Source organism: Monodelphis domestica, chromosome 2 (assembly GCF_027887165.1).
Source record: "Monodelphis domestica isolate mMonDom1 chromosome 2, mMonDom1.pri, whole genome shotgun sequence".
In the NCBI taxonomy this organism is placed as follows: domain Eukaryota; kingdom Metazoa; phylum Chordata; class Mammalia; order Didelphimorphia; family Didelphidae; genus Monodelphis; species Monodelphis domestica.
The window spans coordinates 439,911,189-439,928,813 of record NC_077228.1 but is presented as its reverse complement, the minus strand read 5'-3'; the positions used below and the strand labels follow the sequence as shown (position 1 = coordinate 439,928,813).

Here is a 17,625-nt window from a genome sequence, read left to right as displayed (position 1 = left end):
AAGATAAGGTAAAATAATATTTGTAAAATGCTTAGCACAGTGTCTGGAACAAAGTAACTGCTTCATAAATGTTTGTTTCCTTCCCCTGAGCCAGTCGATTGAGAGTGGAGCATGGAATGTATGGAGGAAAGGAAAATGAAAGAAAGGTAGGATAGTACCAGATTATAGAAGCTCTACAAATTCCAAAGGAAAATGTTTATATTTTAATCAATAGATAACCAGTAGGGCAGTTGGGAGCTCAGGTGATAGAAAATTAGGCCTAGAGATGGGAGGTCCTGGGTTCAAATTTGACCTCTGACATGTCCTAGCTGTATGACTTTGGGCAAGTCATTTAACCCTGATTGCCTAGCTTTTATCTCTTTTCTGCCTTGGAATTGATACTTAGTATCCATTCTAAAATGGAAGGTAAAGGGTTTGTTGTTTTGTTTTTTTTTAAGGTGGTCAGTGAAGGTTTTTGAATACAGGCTTAATCTGATAATATTTAAACATAAAATTCATCTGGCAGTGATGTAAGAATGATTTAATAGGAGAAAATAAAGACAAGAGCACTTAGAAAGAGGCTCTTGCAATAGTCTAGTTCATTTAGTAATCATTTATTAAGCCACTATCATATGCCAGTAAACACAGTGCTAAATGTTAAAGATGCAAAACAAAATGCAAAAGCTGTCCTTTTCTCGAAGCAAGATAAAGGAGACAGGGGAGATGCCTAAATACAATGAGTAGTTCACTTGGTTACTTTCATTATTTTTCTAGATTTAGATTGCCATCCCAAACAGAAAGGAACACAAAATTTCTAGCTTAGTGTGTACTTGCTTAACATTCATTTATTCTTTTTGTGTTGCTTTTAGGTCTTCTTGTTAAAAAGATGTTGGTGGATGCTTCCAAGAAACCAGAACTTAATACTCTAATAAACAATACCCGAGGAATAATTTTTTATAGTGTGCCTCATCATGGGTCCCATTTGGCTGAATATTCTGTTAACATCAAGTATCTGCTTTTTCCTTCAGTTGAGGTCAAAGAACTCAGCAAGGGTAATGCTGATTTTGTTACTTCTTGATTACTTTGTCAAATTAACAAGTTATATAAGAAACCAACAGAGGAAACTTGGTTTTCAATAAATGGACAAAAAAATTCAGTTTCAAGAATGACTCCTTCAAGTTATCACATTTTATATGTATACTATATTGGCAAACTTTTTAGAGATCATGTGCCCAAACTATACCTTCAACCTGCCTGTGAGTCCCCATATTACCCCAGACAGTGGAGGGAGAAAGTGCTTACATTGGGCTGCTGGGTAGAGGGGCTGGATATGTGAAAATTGTCTTCAAGTGCTGTGGAGAGCGGGGAGCAGCCCCCTCCAGCACACTGGGGCACCTGTTCCACATCTTCACCAATACAATACAATATAGCTTCTAGCATCCTGAGACTTTCTGGTAGTTAAATATTTATTTTCTTTTGCAAGCTAAAGAAAAGAGCTATTAGGAAATTGTCATGATGCATCTTAATTTATATTTTGAAGGTCGTCTGTAAAATTATAGTGTATTTTTTTTATTGTTATAGTGTGTGTTACTTGAGTAACATTTTGTACTTCTTGTTCCAACCTATTATTTTCCTTTCAAATCCTTTCTTCCAGAATTCTTATTTCTTTACAGTTCTTCATCAACCACTTTCTTTTCACTTATAAAAACATTTTAAAATTTTTTTGAAAATTTGATTCATTTCTTCCAGGTATTCTACTTGAAGTTTTGCCCAAGCTGTGCCTTTCATCAAAGTATGACTCATAGATGTTTTGGAGTCATTGGTTTCTGAATTTGTCTTGAAAGTTCTTCCCTGTTCCCTTTACTAGCTATTTATATTGGAATCCCTTTTTTGATTGCTCATTTTGCCAGCTTACTTGATTACTTTGGACTTTATATTAAGACCAGGCTCTGCACTCTTCTGTAGGAAATAGGTTGTGCTATATAGGATTTCAGGGAATGGTCAGACTGTGGACCTGCAGGCTTTTAGTGCTCATATTGTAGTCTGATCGTGGACAAAAAAGCATGATTGCTATATCCTCCTTTCCTCTATCTCATCCTCATCTTCCTTGGTCTGTGGACTTAACCCAGTTAGAGCTCCAGTAGACTGCTCTTGGACTCATGGATTATCTACCAACTACAAAGCTCAGCTGGTTCAGAGTAAAAAAACTGTAGGCTCCCCATTGATCTGGGATTCCTGTCCTGGTTATGCTGTTGCAGGTTTCATAGTGGGCTAGAAGCTAGAACTGATCATCACTCACTTCCTGCGGTTAGAGACACAAGTTGTTGTTGCTTCTGTATATAGCATAGGGCCCATAACTGCTCTTTACCCTAGACCACCACCCTCAGGTACAGGTCCCCTCCTCAGTTCACCTGGGCCTGAGATAAAGTGACAGGATCTCGATTAGTTCGTGAGAGCTGCTAATTGGTACCTTTCCCTACACAAGGTTGTTCTATGTAGCAGTTTCTGACTAGATACTGTCTTTGAGTTTTAACAAACTTCTCTTTTTGTCTCCCTTTGCCAGCCTGGGCTAGAAAAATGCCTTTCTTTTTTCTTGGATTTCTTGTATAGGGTTCTGGTACATTTTCTAGATCTGTGTGAAGGAGTTGGCATGGCTGGATTTTTTACTCCACCATCTTAGCTACATTAAGGAAATGCCATCAGATATTGCTCCGTTTGGGGTCAAGGTCGGTCATTGCAATTTTACAGTATTCAGTTTCAGTTGTTTTGTTGTTTTTTCCCCATATTCATTGTTATAATGTATATTGGTACTCTTCTTTTTAATTCAATTAATTTAAGACTTCCCTACTTTCACTTTCTAATATTCCATTCCCAGTATGTTACCACAACTTGCTTAGCTGTTCCCCAATAACTGGGCACCTACTTTAATACCCTTCTTAACTACTTCAAAATAAAAGTATTAAGTTCTTTAGAAAAAGAAAATTAAGTCAGTTTTCTTCATAAGAGGAAGAATCCATTTAAAATAATGGAAGTATTGGGTTAAGCATCATTTTGCTTTGTTTTAGGAAACCTAAGAATTTACTTTTAATATTGAGATTATTAAATTTATGTGGAAACATTACTTGAAAAACAACTACATGTTGCTCAATTAGTTTATTAGTTAATCAATTAATAAGCATTTATTAAGTGCTCACTATGTGCTAGGCACTGTGTTAAGTTCTGGGAATACAAAGGAAAAACAAAACAGTTTTTATTCTCAGTTTATATAAGACTTTACAGATTTTTCTATTTAAGAATTACATGTATCCTCTTTCCATGTAGGGATACATATAATTTGACCTTATTGAGCCCCTTAAATTTTCTCTTATTTTCCTTTTTAGGCTTCTCTTGAGTCTCATGTTTAGACTTCAGATTTTTTGTTTAGATTAGGTTTTTTCCTCAGGAATGCTTAGAAATCTTCTATCTTATTGAATGACTATTTGTTCCCCTGAAAGAATATATTCAATTTTGCTGGATAGGCGACCATGTTGGAAATCTAGATCTTTCGCCTGTCCGAATATCATGTTTCATGCCTTCCCATCCCATGATAGGCATTCCATACCTTGTGCTAAGTCCTGTGTGATTCTGATTATAGCTCCATAGTATTTTGAATTGTTTCTTTCTGGAGATTTGGAGTATTTTCTCCTTGGCTTGAGTGCTCTTGAATTTAACTATTTTCTTCCTGGAGGCTGTCATTTGAGGATTTCTTTCTAGAGTGATCTGTGGATTCTTTCAATTTCTGTATGATTTTTTTGTTCAAGGATATCTGGGCAGTTTTCTTTGATAATTTTTTCTTTGATAATTTCTTGTATTATGATGTCCATGGTTTTTTGTTATTGTTGTTGTCGTTTTTTTATTATGGCTTTCAGGTAGTCCAATAATTCTTAAATTGTTTCTCCTGGATCTGTTTTCCAGGTCAGTTGTTTTTCTATGAGATATTTCACATTTTCTTTTTTAATTATTCTTTTGATTTTGTTTTATTGCTTATGTCTCGTGCAATCATTAGCTTCTAGCTGTCTAATTTTTAATGAATGCTTTTTCTCCATCAGCTTTTGAGTCTCCTTTTCATTTAGCCCATTTTTTTCTTTACTGCTTTCATTTCTCTTTCCCATTTTTCCTCTGTGTTTCTTAATTGCTTTTTGAAATCCTCTTTGAGCTCTTCCAGAATCTGTGTCCAATTCATATACATTTTTTTTGGACTTTGTGTATGTTAGCTTTGCTTTCATTGTCCCCTTCTGTAGCTGTGCCTTGCTCTTTGTCTCCATAAAATTCTCTATAGGTAGGTGCTTTTTGTAGTCTGCTCATTTTCCCAACCTTTTTATAGTTAGGCTTTGTTCTCTGGGAGGTTAGGGTACCCTCCTAAGCTTCAGTCCTTCCTTGATGCTACCCTTAGCTTTTTTTGAGTTTTTACCAGTTTCAGTTTTTCCATGATGGTATGATGGCCTGAGGGCTGCGAGCTCTGAGAGCCACCTCCCATTGCTCATTCAGTTAACCTTTGAGACTGCTGATAGCTGAAGTTCTCACTTCAGATTTGGATGTAGGCTTTTGGTCTCACTGTGGGCTTAATCAGGGTCATGTACATAGCAGATTGCCCTGCCCTTGAGCCTTTGATGAGAGGCTCAAGGGGCCCAGCTTTGGGGCCACCAACTACTCCAAACTTGGATCTTTGTATTCACCACAGGCCCTGGCTGGGACTCTTGGCCTCACTCTGGGCCCAAACATATCAGGCTGCTTCAGCACAGACTGCCCTGGGCTGGAATTTCAGACTCCACTGCAGATTTGCTTGGAACCTCAAGGGGTGTGCTTTGGGTTGGACCTTTTTCTGCCTACATAGGGTCTCAGGATCTGGATGTTGCTTAATCTTAGCTTACTCCTCACTCCTTGCTGTAGCCCCCTGCTGTCTGTGCTCCCTTCTCACCCCAGTACCCAAGATGTTCTCTGCCTACCTTTTAGATTTTTCTCGTGAAAGTTGCTTTACATGCAGAACAAAAACATGATTGATCACATGGTTTGATGGGAATATGATTGTGGGGATGTTGACTTTAAATGATCACCCTACTGCAAATATTGATAATATGGAAATAGGTTTCAAACAATGATAGATGTAAAACCCAGTGGAATTGCTCATTGGCTCTGGGATAGGGGAAGGAGGAGGGGAGGGAAAGAACATGAAACATGTAATCATGGGGAAATATTCTAAATTAAATGAACAAACAAAAGAAAAAGAAACTTGTTTCACTCTGTCTTCTTGTTGGTTCTTTCACTCCTGCATTCATTTTATGGTGTTATTTTAAGAGTGCTTTGAGGGGACTCTCACAGTGGTTTTGAGCTTCCCTGTTTCTACTCTGCTATCTTGACTCTGGAACCGTTCTAGGTTTTTGTGATATCATCCTGTGGGTCAAATCTTATACCACAATAGCATTCCATCCCAATCATGTACTCAACTTGTTTAACCATTCGTCAATTGATGGGCATCCCCTTACTTTCTAATTCTTTGATACCAAAGAAAGAACTGCTATAATTATTTTTGTATATATAGTTTATTTTCCTTTCCCTTTGGTATCTTTGGGAAACAGACCTAGTAGTGGTATTGCTGGGTCAGAGTGTGCACTGTCCTATGGTCCTTTGGGCATAGTTCCAAATTGTTCTCCAGAATGGTTGGGCTTGTTCACTCCTCCACCAAAGGTGCATCAGTGTCCCTATTTTTCCACATCTCCCCCAGTGTTTGTGATTTTTTAGTTATAGTATCCAATTTAATAGGTCTGATGTGCTACCTCACAGCTGTTTTAATTTGTATTTCTTCAATCAGTGATGATTTAGAACATTTTATTCATTAACTTTATAGATTTTATTTCTCATTCTTAAACTGCCTATTCATATGATTTAACCATTTATCATTTGGATAATGTCTTTAGTTTCATAAATTTGACTCAGTTCCTTATATAATTTGAGAAGTGAGACCTTTATCAAAGAAAATTACCTAAAAAATTCTTTCCACTTTTACTTTTTTCCTTCTAATTTTGACTACAGTGGTTTTATTTCTGTAAAAAAATTTTTTTTAATTTCCTATAATCAGAATTATCTATTTTACTTCTCATGATCTCCTTTATCTCTTATTTGGTCATGAAATCTTCTCTGATCCATAGATCTGACAGGTAAAATTTTGCATGCTCCATATTAGCTTTTATATTTCAATCAAGACTTTATAATTCAATTTACATTTTGACCTTATCAGTGCAAGATGTTGATCTTTGCCTGATTTCTACCAAATTGTTTTCCTAACAGTTTTTGTTAGTAATGAGTTCTTGTCACAAAAGCTTGGATATTTGAGTTTGTCAAACACTAGTACTATGATTATTTATTACTGTGTACCTAATCTATTCCACTGATCCATCACTCTTATTTCTTACCTAGTATCAGATTATTTTAATGATCACTGCTTTGTCATATAGTTTGAAATCTGTACTGCTAAGACTCCTCCTTTCACTTTTTTCCCTCATTGATTTACTTAATATTCTTGCTCTACAATATTATTCTTTGGTAGTTTGATGGGCGTAGCACTGAATAAGTAAGTCAGTCCAAGTAGAATGGTCATTTTTATTATATTGGCTTGACCTATCCATGAACAACTTAATATATCTTCAGTTGTTTAGAACCATCTTTATTTGTGTGACTCTCCATCTTATAATTATGTTTATGTAGTTCCTCAGTTTGTCTTGGCAGGTATCCCAAGTATTTTTGTGTGCAGTTATTTTAAAAGGAATCACTCTTTCTCTTTCTTCCCGCTGGCTTTTGTTGGTAATATAGAATAGAAATATAATATAACAAATAATAGAAATGTGACTTTTTGATTAAAAAATTATGAACTTCAAAATTAAAAAAAGACTTCATTGTTAAAGAGGGAAAAAACTTTAATCTTATTTGTTTCACTTGCTCTTTTTTATCTTTTTTTTTTCTTCTGTGTGCTTTTTAGATATTGGTACTTTAAAAAATAGTGGTAAATTCTGTGTGTATGTCCTGCTTTTGGTGTTTTGCATTACTTTTTATAATTGGGTATTCATTTTCCTAGAACACATTGACTATATACTGTTAATTAAATTTTAAAAGGTAGGAGGTTTTTTGGGTGTAAGATTAGGTAAATCTTATTTATTTTTATCTTGAATGTTCCTACAGATTCTCCTGCACTTAAAGAATTGCAAGAAGACTTCCTGAAATTTGCTAAGGACAAGAATTTCCAGGTGTTAAACTTTGTAGAAACATTACCAACCTGCATAGGTAGCATGATTAATTTACATATTGTACCAGTGGAATCAGCAGGTGCGTATTTTGCAACTTGACTAATAGGTTTCTGAGTTACTGTTTATGTGTTGGAGACACAGACCAAAGTAAAATAGTCCCAGCCTTTTAAGAGGTTATTTTCTTTTGGGAGCGACAACTTGTATACATAAAGAGATAATAGGAAATTAAGAAAAGGTCTTCATGTAGAAGATGGTGCTATAGTTATTAAATCTATATTTGGTATCCCTCTTTTAAAAAGGTAGATGAGGAAGATTCAAGGAAGAGATGCACAAGATTAAAAAAATAAGAGTTAAATTTTCTTGAACTTGAAATTAGAAATTAGAGAAACTTAGAGATGAAAGTGGTTGGTGTCAACATCACCTTTTCCTGCTTCTGTCTGCTCCTGTATTTTTATTTCTTTCAGTTCTACCATCATTAATATTCCTTCTTCATCTTGTGAAGGTAGCACTCCCTCACTCTCTTCCTTTCTTATTCTCTATCCTCATCAAAATAACCATCAAGAAACTCTCTACAAATCCAAGAAATATATGAGAGGGGGGGGAGGAGAGGAAGAATATGTGCGGTGTTAGGGAGAATAAGGAATGAGTCAAGTGAAAAAGTTTGAGCAACTGTAGTTAAATTAAGCTACATACTCCAAAGAAGCATTTTATTTAGTTTCATCAATGTCAGATGAAGATTCAAAGAGAGTAGCTTTGAGATTTCACTAATTGCCAATTAAGTTGACATAATTGCAGTATGAGGGATATTAAGGAAAAATTAATTCATGGATCCAAGATGGCAGAGTAGCAAGAAGTAGTATAACAAGCTCTACCCATCCCCCTTCTCCAAAATAAATCTTCCAAACCAAATCTTGATGGGCTTATTTTTAGGAAAAAAATCACAGTGAGTTATTTTTCTAGTCCAATTTGGCATAAGGAAACAGGGAGGTATGTCAGAACCAGTACAAGAGTATACCTTTCAGATCCTACTAACACAAGGAAAGCTATCCATCAAGGCAATTACAGTTGTCAGATTCAGAATCTAGGGGCCTAAACTTGGGTACAGGTTGGGGGAAAGGGCCAACTGCCAGCACTGTCACTTACAGTTCCATGTACCGAGCCAGACCCCACATTTGGAAACCTAGGACTATTTCACTATGGCAATTCTTAAATTAGCCTCTTGCGTTAGAGTCTAAATTATTAAATCTATAATTTATATATATATGAATTTTTATATTAACTTATAACTATAGATTAATTATAATTATAAATGTGTAATACTTATAATTATATAATATATAAATAACATTTATATATTTATGTAAATATCTAATTCACTGTGCTGCTTTTCCTCAGATTTGGGCATTGGAGATCTGATTCCAGTAGCAGTTAATCATCTGAATATTTGCAAGCCAAACAAGAAGGACACATTCTTGTACAAACGTACCTTACAGTTCATTTGTGAGATGTTAGCCAAAGACCTTGAAAATTAATAGGTCTTTATCCCTCTTGTTCTTTTCTGTTATGTGGACATGAGGCTGGACGTGTTTTGGAGATTTGTGGTCGGCCTCGAAGTCAGCGGGATGCTACTCTTATATCTATGAAAGGTAAAGCACAAACAGAAGTGGCAATAGAGATTGGGTAGCTCACGTGTCTTCCATTAAAGACATTTTCATTGCATCATAGTCCACACTTTTAAGATGGTGGCGCCTGAGACAGAGTCAAAGTCCTTTGGATAAATGACCTTATTTCAGCTGTGATGGGCCCTTGGATTCCCTCAGAAGGAGCATTATTGGAACTAGAAGGGATTGAATAGCATCATGCACTTCTTAACCAGAACAATCTGCCACTTAGTGGATACCTGAAATGGGGGAACAACTACCCCTAAGGATCAAAATAGAGTAGATTTTGATTATTCTGTCTCTCTATGCAGTAGATTAAAAAAATAATCAAACTTCAGCTGTCTCCATTTCAAAACTGGCTTTTTCCACATCTGAGTGACTGAATTGGCATCACACAGATATACATTTTTTGGTATGCTTCTGTTGCTAAGTATTAATAATTCTCTTGTATGTCAGCTTAGGCTAACCTTTTAAATAATGTACTATTCTGCTATTAACTTATTCTTAGTAAAGAGAGTTGTTGATTAATCCAATTTTAAGTATCAAATAAACCTATTTTTTTTTTAAAAAAACTGTACTTGAGCAACACTTAGAACCACTCAGTGATATTCTATTATACTATTTTGGATTTGGCAGACATTTCTTTCCATAAAATGGGACATTTTTTTAAGAAGCAGTGAGGGGTAAGGACATTAGAAAGAAATTTAAGAGGGGCAACTAGGTAGCATAGTGGAAGAGCACAAGGCCTAGAGAGGGGAGATCCTGGATTCAAATGTGGTCTCACATACTTCCTAGCTGTGTGACCCTGGGCAAGTCATTTAACCCCCATTGCCTAGTTTTTTTAATTGCTCTTCTGCTTTTGGAATTGATACTCGGAATTGATTCTAAGACAGGAGGTGTAAAGGGTTGTTTTTTTGTTTTTGTTTTTGTTTTTGTTTTCATGAAAGAAAATTAACAATGATTGTTGATCCTACTAGTTATCAAAGTAGATATAAGGCTATGTGAACATGGGTTGATAGGAATATTGTTACATCATATGTAGATGTGACAGGTGGTTGAAAGTTTAACATGTTTCGTTACCCATTTGTTTGGGAAAGAACTAAAAAGTAAACCTGTAGGTTTTTATGGCCCCATAACTTTTGTGACCATAGAATGTTTTGGTATGGAATATTTCCTTTTTATCTTGTCTACTAATGACCTATAACTGAAAACATGTAGTTTTCAAAATTTAATTAAATTCAAAGAATACTCTCCAAGTATTCCTGGAATCTTAATGTAGTAGGTATTCCTCTTATTGAGAATAAGATCAGGGAAAGCTGTCCAGCTTTGCTACTAACTTATAAGTTTGCAAGGAAGTTACCTAGATAGGGTAGTGCACACACTGTATATGAAAATACTAACAAAAGCATCAAATAAATTTATAGCACTGTAAAATCTGCTGTGTATTGTCAGTGCGTTGTTTTATTTGAGCATCACAGTAGCCCTGGAGTAAAGCATTTTACATCACGAAGATTAAATGATGAGGTCTTTAGTTGGCATTAGCTTTTAAAAAACCAAGTGCTTAAATGTTGAGAAGTGATAAGAAAAGATTTGAATAATTTCAGAAAACAGCCATTTTATTAATACATTAATTTCATTAATGGTTTGTTTTCAGTGAAACTTGGAGAAAAGACTGATTTTGCTTTTTTTCCTCTGAGATAATTACCCAAGGTTCCTGACCACATTTTGAGGTGATTGTTTAAATGATTCTGAGGGTACCTAATCATGATCATATTTAGGGACATACTAGGCAATTTCCAGGTACTGCAGGTTCTGCTTTTTAAAACAAGCTTCAGTGAGACAGAAAGTTGCCATTTGTAATTATAAACCTTGACCCTTCCTACTCAGCATTTGCTTTTCTGCACATATACCTTAGGAAAGACAATATTCTCCATCTTTAGGTATTATAGGTAGGAAACTGACTGGAAAATAGAATAAAATAGATCTCCTTCTGTCTCATGCTTTGACTCTGAGCAGATTCACAACTTTATAGTTATACCCAAAAAGAATGTTGAAGGTATTTCTTTCTGCCACATGGAGATACATGGAGATAACAGGTGCCAGCATTTCACAACTGGAAATAGAGCACAATAATGCAATGATGTTTACAATGTCTTCCAATTTGTGCTGTGTTCATACCTCACAATGCCTCTGAAGTCCTTTTGTAAAATTATTGGGATTTGAGACACAAACCCTGAATTTTCATCTTTCTGTACTATTGGTACATCAGTGTATACTTTTATTGTTGTTTTATGTAATAACAATTTTGTACCTGTGGGAAATGTGTTTAATAAAAATTTAACTTAAAAGTACCTAAAGAACTGACTGAGCCCTTTTGTTGGATCTTAAAGCTGCTATCTCTTAAATGAAAGTGCCTAAAAATGTAGTAGAAAACTGCATTATAAGGAAGGAGGTATAATACTACAGAAATGAGCACAAGGAGGCTAAAAGCATTAAAAACAGAGGCTTCAGACGCAAGGATTGGCCAGTTGAGAACAAGCCACTTCTATAAAAATTTAATGACGAACTCTATTTTAGAGAGCACTGTCTTTCCATAACACAATGTCAGTGTTGAGACTGAGTGGGGGAAGGGGAATACCATTAACTATAAATTTATTTTATCACCATAAAAATTCAACTTAACTAAAATTTCATCTCAGGGACTTTGTAACAGCTTCATAAAACAGGTGATAAAAGAGGTCAGTTTGAAGCATCAAGTCATACATAGAATGTCTACTGTAATAAGAGATTTTAGGGAGGCAACTGTCTGTGGAATGTTTAGCCCATACTGCATCTGGAATTTCACTAGGGATTTGAAAAACTTAAGTTGCTTCCTCTTCACCACCTACCATTGTATCTAAAAATAGCAACGGATAGGCTTTCAATGAGTCTTTTGGAAGACAAAGCATGATTTTCCCCGAAGAATTACAGTGAATTGTGGCCCCAAGTTTACAAAGGTCTTGTCCCAAGATATTGGACAGACATTCAGGGATTAGTAGGAACATGTAGTACACTGTCAGTGGCCCAAGGGTAACAATTTTGGATTCTAATTTTGGAACTCTTTTGAGTTCTTCCAATAACCCCCATCACTTGCACTGATCCTGCTATTCTACTATTCTCAGAAGATGTTTTTAAAACTGATTTTGAAGCTCCGGTGTCAACTAGTATCAAGTATATGTCATTGCCTACTTTGCCACATGAGGTTCACTTGAATTTGGTGGCTCAATGACTTCCACCATTGGTGCTCGATTTTAATTTTTCCCAAATCCCATTCCTCTGCTATGTGAGTATTAATATCAGCCACTGCGCTTTGCTCTAGAGATTTAGTTTGCAACCCAGATGTTGTTTGCATTGCCTTTCATGAATTGTCTTCTTATGTGCTGCAAGTTAGCCTCAGATAAATTAGTAAACCCATGAATGTTGCCCCATTTCTACAACACAATCTAGAAATGCAGAAGAATGTTCCCCTGCTCCCTGCTTGAGCTTTTCAAATCTCCTCCATGTATCGGGTCGCAAAGCAAAATTTTTCATTGCTTCAATGAGACCTTGTCTGGCTTGGTCTAGAAATTTTGGACACTGGAAAGTTCTCAATTATGCCCATCCTCGGGCCGTGAAATTAAATCTGGGTTGTTCCTAGTCTCAGTGATAAATTGCTTCTCCCTTTTAGAAAAAAATTCAGATAGGAGTTCTGTGTCCTCGAATGAGGGATTGAATAATCAATGACTGCATGGCGAAACTCTTATGTACTGCATTGGTTTGGCAAAAAAAAAAAACTAGGTGTTCTTTTCCTTAGATGTTCTAGTTCCCCAGTTGTAAATGGCTTGTGTGTGTTAATGTGAATTATTCCCTGGTCTGACTGAAGACTGGTAATGGAAGAATTGGTATTGTCCCATTACTGTCTTCTTGAGCCTATTTGGTTTCATTTGCATTAGTTTGGAAATTCTTGAACCTCTAAAACTACATTACCCAGAATGCTTTTCCCTTTGTGCATATTTGAATGGTCACATAATTCTTTATAAGTTCTGTAGCTCTGCCCTCTTCCTCTTTTCTTCCCGAGCAGGCTGGGTGGTTTGGGTGGCTTTTTACTTTAGTTGTTATTAATACAACTTTATAAAATATAATATTTTAGTTATTGTATATTAATTTAAAAATCCACATTATGGCTTACCATGATAGAATTCATAGATAGGGATAGAATTCTCAAATATTTTTAAGAGAGATTTTCAGTTAATTTAGTAATTTTTTCACTGGCCATCCAGATCACCTGCTTTTACACCATTGTGACCACTGCTTCTCTGCCCTCTGCCTGCACTCCACCTGCTGTTTCTGCTGTTGCTGCTGATTCAGCCTGAGCTGTATCTGCCCAGTCTCCATCCCTCTACCAGCCTGAGACCAGACCTGCTTGCCATTCTGAACCTCTTTTTTTTCTCCACAGAGGGTGACATATAAAAAATCTCTCCACCTCCCTTCTAGTTTTTAACCCGAATTCTTATGCTGACTTTGGGTTCCTATTGAAGACTGCTACTGAAGTTTTTTTCACAGGGAGGGCAGAGAGAGACCAAATCAGTAGATTTGAAGTCAGAGATTTGGGGGATAAGCCTGATTGATATTTTTTCCTTTTTCCTCCTGACCAGTCCTTCATCTGCAAATAAGCTATTGTTGTCCCTCGAAATTTTGCCCTTAGGGAAGAGAGCACACAGAAGAATAGCTCTTAAAAGCCCTTTAGCAAAAATCCCTAAAAAAAGGTCTCTTTACCTTCCAGTAAGGGTCTCCTTTTATTTCAGGAATAAACTTGTTATAAAACATGGCTCACTCCATGAAAGAGCAGTGCATTACCTCTCTCAAGCAGCTCAAAGTTTTGGAGTGTCTTTTCTTACTACTGTTGCTGGATAAACTGGTCCTTGCCTTTAGCTTGAATAATCCTGAGATTCAGAGGGGACTCATCTTCCTATTATACACCTTTGGCATTTGGGCCAGACCAACCTCTACAATACATTCAATTTAAGATTCCTCCATACTATGTTCAGTGCAGAATTCTCCCTTACTATGACCAACTTCAGAGCTCCAATAAAAGAAACCTAAATGGAAGAAAATACTGGGGGAGGTGAAAAAACTTTAAAAGAGATATGGAAGCTTAGTGACATTAACCTTTTGAGTTTTATTTCCCCTCAAGATAGTAAAGTCTATTCTGATTGGACTAAAGGATATTCTGACTACACTGTTCAGTTTAATGCTTCTTATATTTCCTGATTGTTTTAAGACTTAATTTTCTTCTTAAATTCATATATTATTAATCTAATCAATACTATTTTGTTACATGATTCTTTATTTTGTACCTTTGCTGAAGAAAAAAATATCTTATAAGCCCATGAACATCTTACCGAAATCCTTGTAATTAGATCCATCAAAAATCACATGTTGCCTTAAAAGCCTTTTTTGCCTTTTTGCCTGTTAATTGTCACATACATAGATGATGGATGGACTTCATCAAAACTGGTAACAACTGTATACAACCTTTGGAAAATTTAATGACTTAAGAATTTAAACTAATTTTAAGGGGCCTTCAGAAATCTTATACATATATATATATATGAATGTCGTATTAAAGGTAGAGAACCAAATAGATGTTCCTACAAAAACTTTACATAAAGCAGGAAGCTATAAAGAGCTTCTGCATAATTCAGTTCAATCTACTTCTACCAGAACAATCTAGATTTCATGGTGATGTTCTAGACTTCAAGTAAATTCTTCTCAGCAATATATAGGTTGGTGTTTTTGTATTTGAAGCACATATCAACATTATTGAGGATATTTCTAACCTTTTTGATTTTGCAGTAATGTAAGTTTGCCCTAATGTCAATGCATACCCAAAAAGCTTTAGACTATAAAAATGATACTATTGTTTAAAAATTATGGGACTTTACTTAATGATTCTGTCTGATTGGAGAAGGGAATACAAAAAAAAAGCCACTACATAGTACCTATCAAGCACAAGGTCAAAGAGATTGATCCCAGTGGGATTGATGTAATTTTGAGCCCAGACAAGAGGATTTGAATTTATTTGGGGTTCAAGGTTGCAGCTGTTTTGACATGTCAGAGGCCGGACTTCCTCTGAGCCCTAACAAGTACCTCACTTTGGCTACCATTCTGGATCCCATAATTTAATCCTTTTTCTGTCTTTCATGATGTGGCAAACTTTCTGTAGTCCTACCTACTGATTAGTTAAGTGCATAATTTCTTAATCATTTTCTTTGGGCCCTAATTCAAGGACCTGTTATAAGTTTATTTTACTTAGAATTTTTTAGACATGAGACTTTGATACTTTATATTTCACCCACAAGTTATGTTTTCTCTTTTATTTGGACTTTTTAATCTTTTTTTTCCATTTTCTTTTGCCAGTTGATTCATATACCTCATAACTCAGCCATGCATCCCTGAGTGATCCCTGTGTTTGTTATTATTCTCCACAAGGGGGGGGGGGGGTGTCTATGTTATTGTTTGAACTTTCATTTGAATTTGAGCAATTTTAGGATAAGAAACAAGAGACTACCTCCCCAAATCCAGAAAGTGAACTGTTTGGAGAAGTCGCCATGAAGATGCCTGCAGAGGCCATATGTTGCACCAGAAGATCTAGAGTGAATTTTGGGATGAATTGAATTGGCTGGGTGGCTTAGGTAGCTTTTTACTTTAGCTATTATTAATAAAGTTTTATAAAATATAATACTTTAGTTTACTATATGTTAATCTTAAAACCCATAGCTTTGCCAATTTTTAAACTCTAACTCCCCAATCACTTCTGTTAGCTTACTCCCAGTTGTGCTATCTCTTCTTTCAGTGTTAAAATCATCAATTTTAAATGAGCATCCATTGCCTGAGTCTTTTCCCCTACAATCAGTTTGATATATCTTTTCAGTGCATAGTAAAAGTTATAGCACAGAAAAAAACCACACCAGCAGCTACAGGCATATAGGCTAGAGCTCTTTCTATTTCCATTTTCATCCACTGACAGCCATCATAAATATTTAGCAAGAGGTATATGTAATCTAGAATAGGGATAAAAATCAAGGTGTAACATATCCATAGGAAGTGACAAAACATTGTTACTGATCCCATGAAGAGCAAGAGATCTGGTCCCGTTGTGTCAAAAACTCTTTCTTGTAGAAAAATTTGTCTTTTAGGTTGGTTTCTTTAAGAGATCCCCTCCCCTCCCCCCAAGCAATGAACGCTTCTGATTGGCAGGCTCAGTTGCTAGGTGGAACCACAATGGCCCTCCTACTGTTACCTTGGTTTCACAGGCCTTGATCTTCCTGTTAACCCCAAACTGCTTTTTTTTTACTTCAAATCTGCGCAAATGTGAGTAGATTCGACCCTGGTCTTTGCTCACCAAACTGTTAGGGTAAAGAGAACTGTTAAGCTGGTATAAATGGGCAACTAAGATTTTACATCACCTACTCCGACAGGGAAATCTCTTCAAGGCCAGAGAGCAAAAAACGGCTGCCTCTGCCTCAGGACAGTGTGTAACCAATCTGACTGCTCAGAGATAACAAGGTTTAATCATGATGATAACTGGGTATGGGATGAAGGAAGTGGGTTGATATTTCTTCCCTATTGCTAATAAAATCTAACTTGTTTTCCCACCAACTGACTTGGATGGCAAATCTCTGCGGTCCTTGACCAACGTTAAGGCTATTCTCTGACTGATAAAATCCCTTCTATTCTTGGCTAAACCTAGGCTAAATCCACTTAGGAATAAGTCTCTAGATTGTAGCTTGAATAGAAATGGAGACTGGCTTCAGGGGTGATCCAGTCTCCCTCTGGGGATGACCCCCAAAGGTAAACTGAGGTGTCTAATCAGCTCCCTCTCAGATCTTGTTCTTCACAGAGTCACAGGATAGTTATAAGTCTTAGTGGGTTCCAGGCTCTTGTTAGATTCTCTTTCAGAAATGGTTTCCACTTTCCAAAGGGTTGGAAGCAGGGGTGTGAATCAAGGCACAACTCCCAAGCTGGCCATTGAAAAAAATCCCAGCATCCGTCTCCTTCCAAGATTCTAACAGGGTTATTAACCCCTGTCAGTCTTGCTTAATAGCATTCTAAGACACTCACTTTATAATCCAGTTGCCTTCCTAAAGTCTCTTATTACAGTATGGTTTAAATATGGTAATTTGAATTGAATAATCTTCCAAGCATAAAGTACATAAAATAAAGGAAAGTGAAACGCAAACATGGTGGTATCAAAATAATCAGGTGGCTCATGGATAGAACCCTGAGTCTGGAGGCAGGAAGACCTGAGTTCAAATCCAGACTCTAGACCAGTAATGGCAAACCTTATAGATAATGTGGTTCAAATAAAAAATGTCCTCAGGCCTGTGGAGATGGGGAAGGGAGCAGCTCGACTGGAGACCCTTTGTATTTCTAGTAACAAACACTGGTAGCAATGTGGCCACAGAGAGGGCTTGGCGTGCCCTTTCTGGCACACATGCCATAGGTTCACCTTCATGGTTCTAGACACTCACTAGCTTTGTGATCCTTGTCAAATCACTTTTGCTTGCCTTAATCTGCTGGAGAAGAAAATGGCTAATCACTCCAGTCTGTCTTTGTCAAGAAAACCCATGCATGGTGTTGGCTATGCTGTGGTCCACAGAGTCACAAAGAGTTGGACACGACTAAAC

The 17,625-nt window shown here is 36.4% G+C and overlaps 2 protein-coding genes across 5 annotated transcripts in view; one reads left to right on the top strand and one right to left on the bottom strand.

The window, feature by feature from the left end:
- The window catches only part of SERAC1 (serine active site containing 1), a 78,743-nt gene extending 67,469 nt beyond the window's left edge, over positions 1–11,274 (top strand). For all 4 annotated transcript variants that reach the window (XM_007484811.3, XM_001371135.4, XM_056818994.1 and 1 more), the window contains 3 exons: positions 849–1,031; positions 7,192–7,335; positions 8,652–11,274. In XM_007484811.3, the coding sequence (XP_007484873.1) occupies positions 849–1,031; positions 7,192–7,335; positions 8,652–8,788 (464 nt within the window). In that variant the 3' untranslated portion in view covers positions 8,789–11,274. The remainder of the gene's footprint in view (positions 1–848; positions 1,032–7,191; positions 7,336–8,651) is intronic.
- Positions 8,792–17,625, bottom strand: part of SYNJ2 (synaptojanin 2) — a 170,766-nt gene continuing 161,932 nt past the window's right edge. The window contains exon 27 of the mRNA XM_056818992.1: positions 8,792–8,893. Within this exon, the coding sequence (XP_056674970.1) occupies positions 8,888–8,893 (6 nt within the window). The 3' untranslated portion in view covers positions 8,792–8,887. The remainder of the gene's footprint in view (positions 8,894–17,625) is intronic.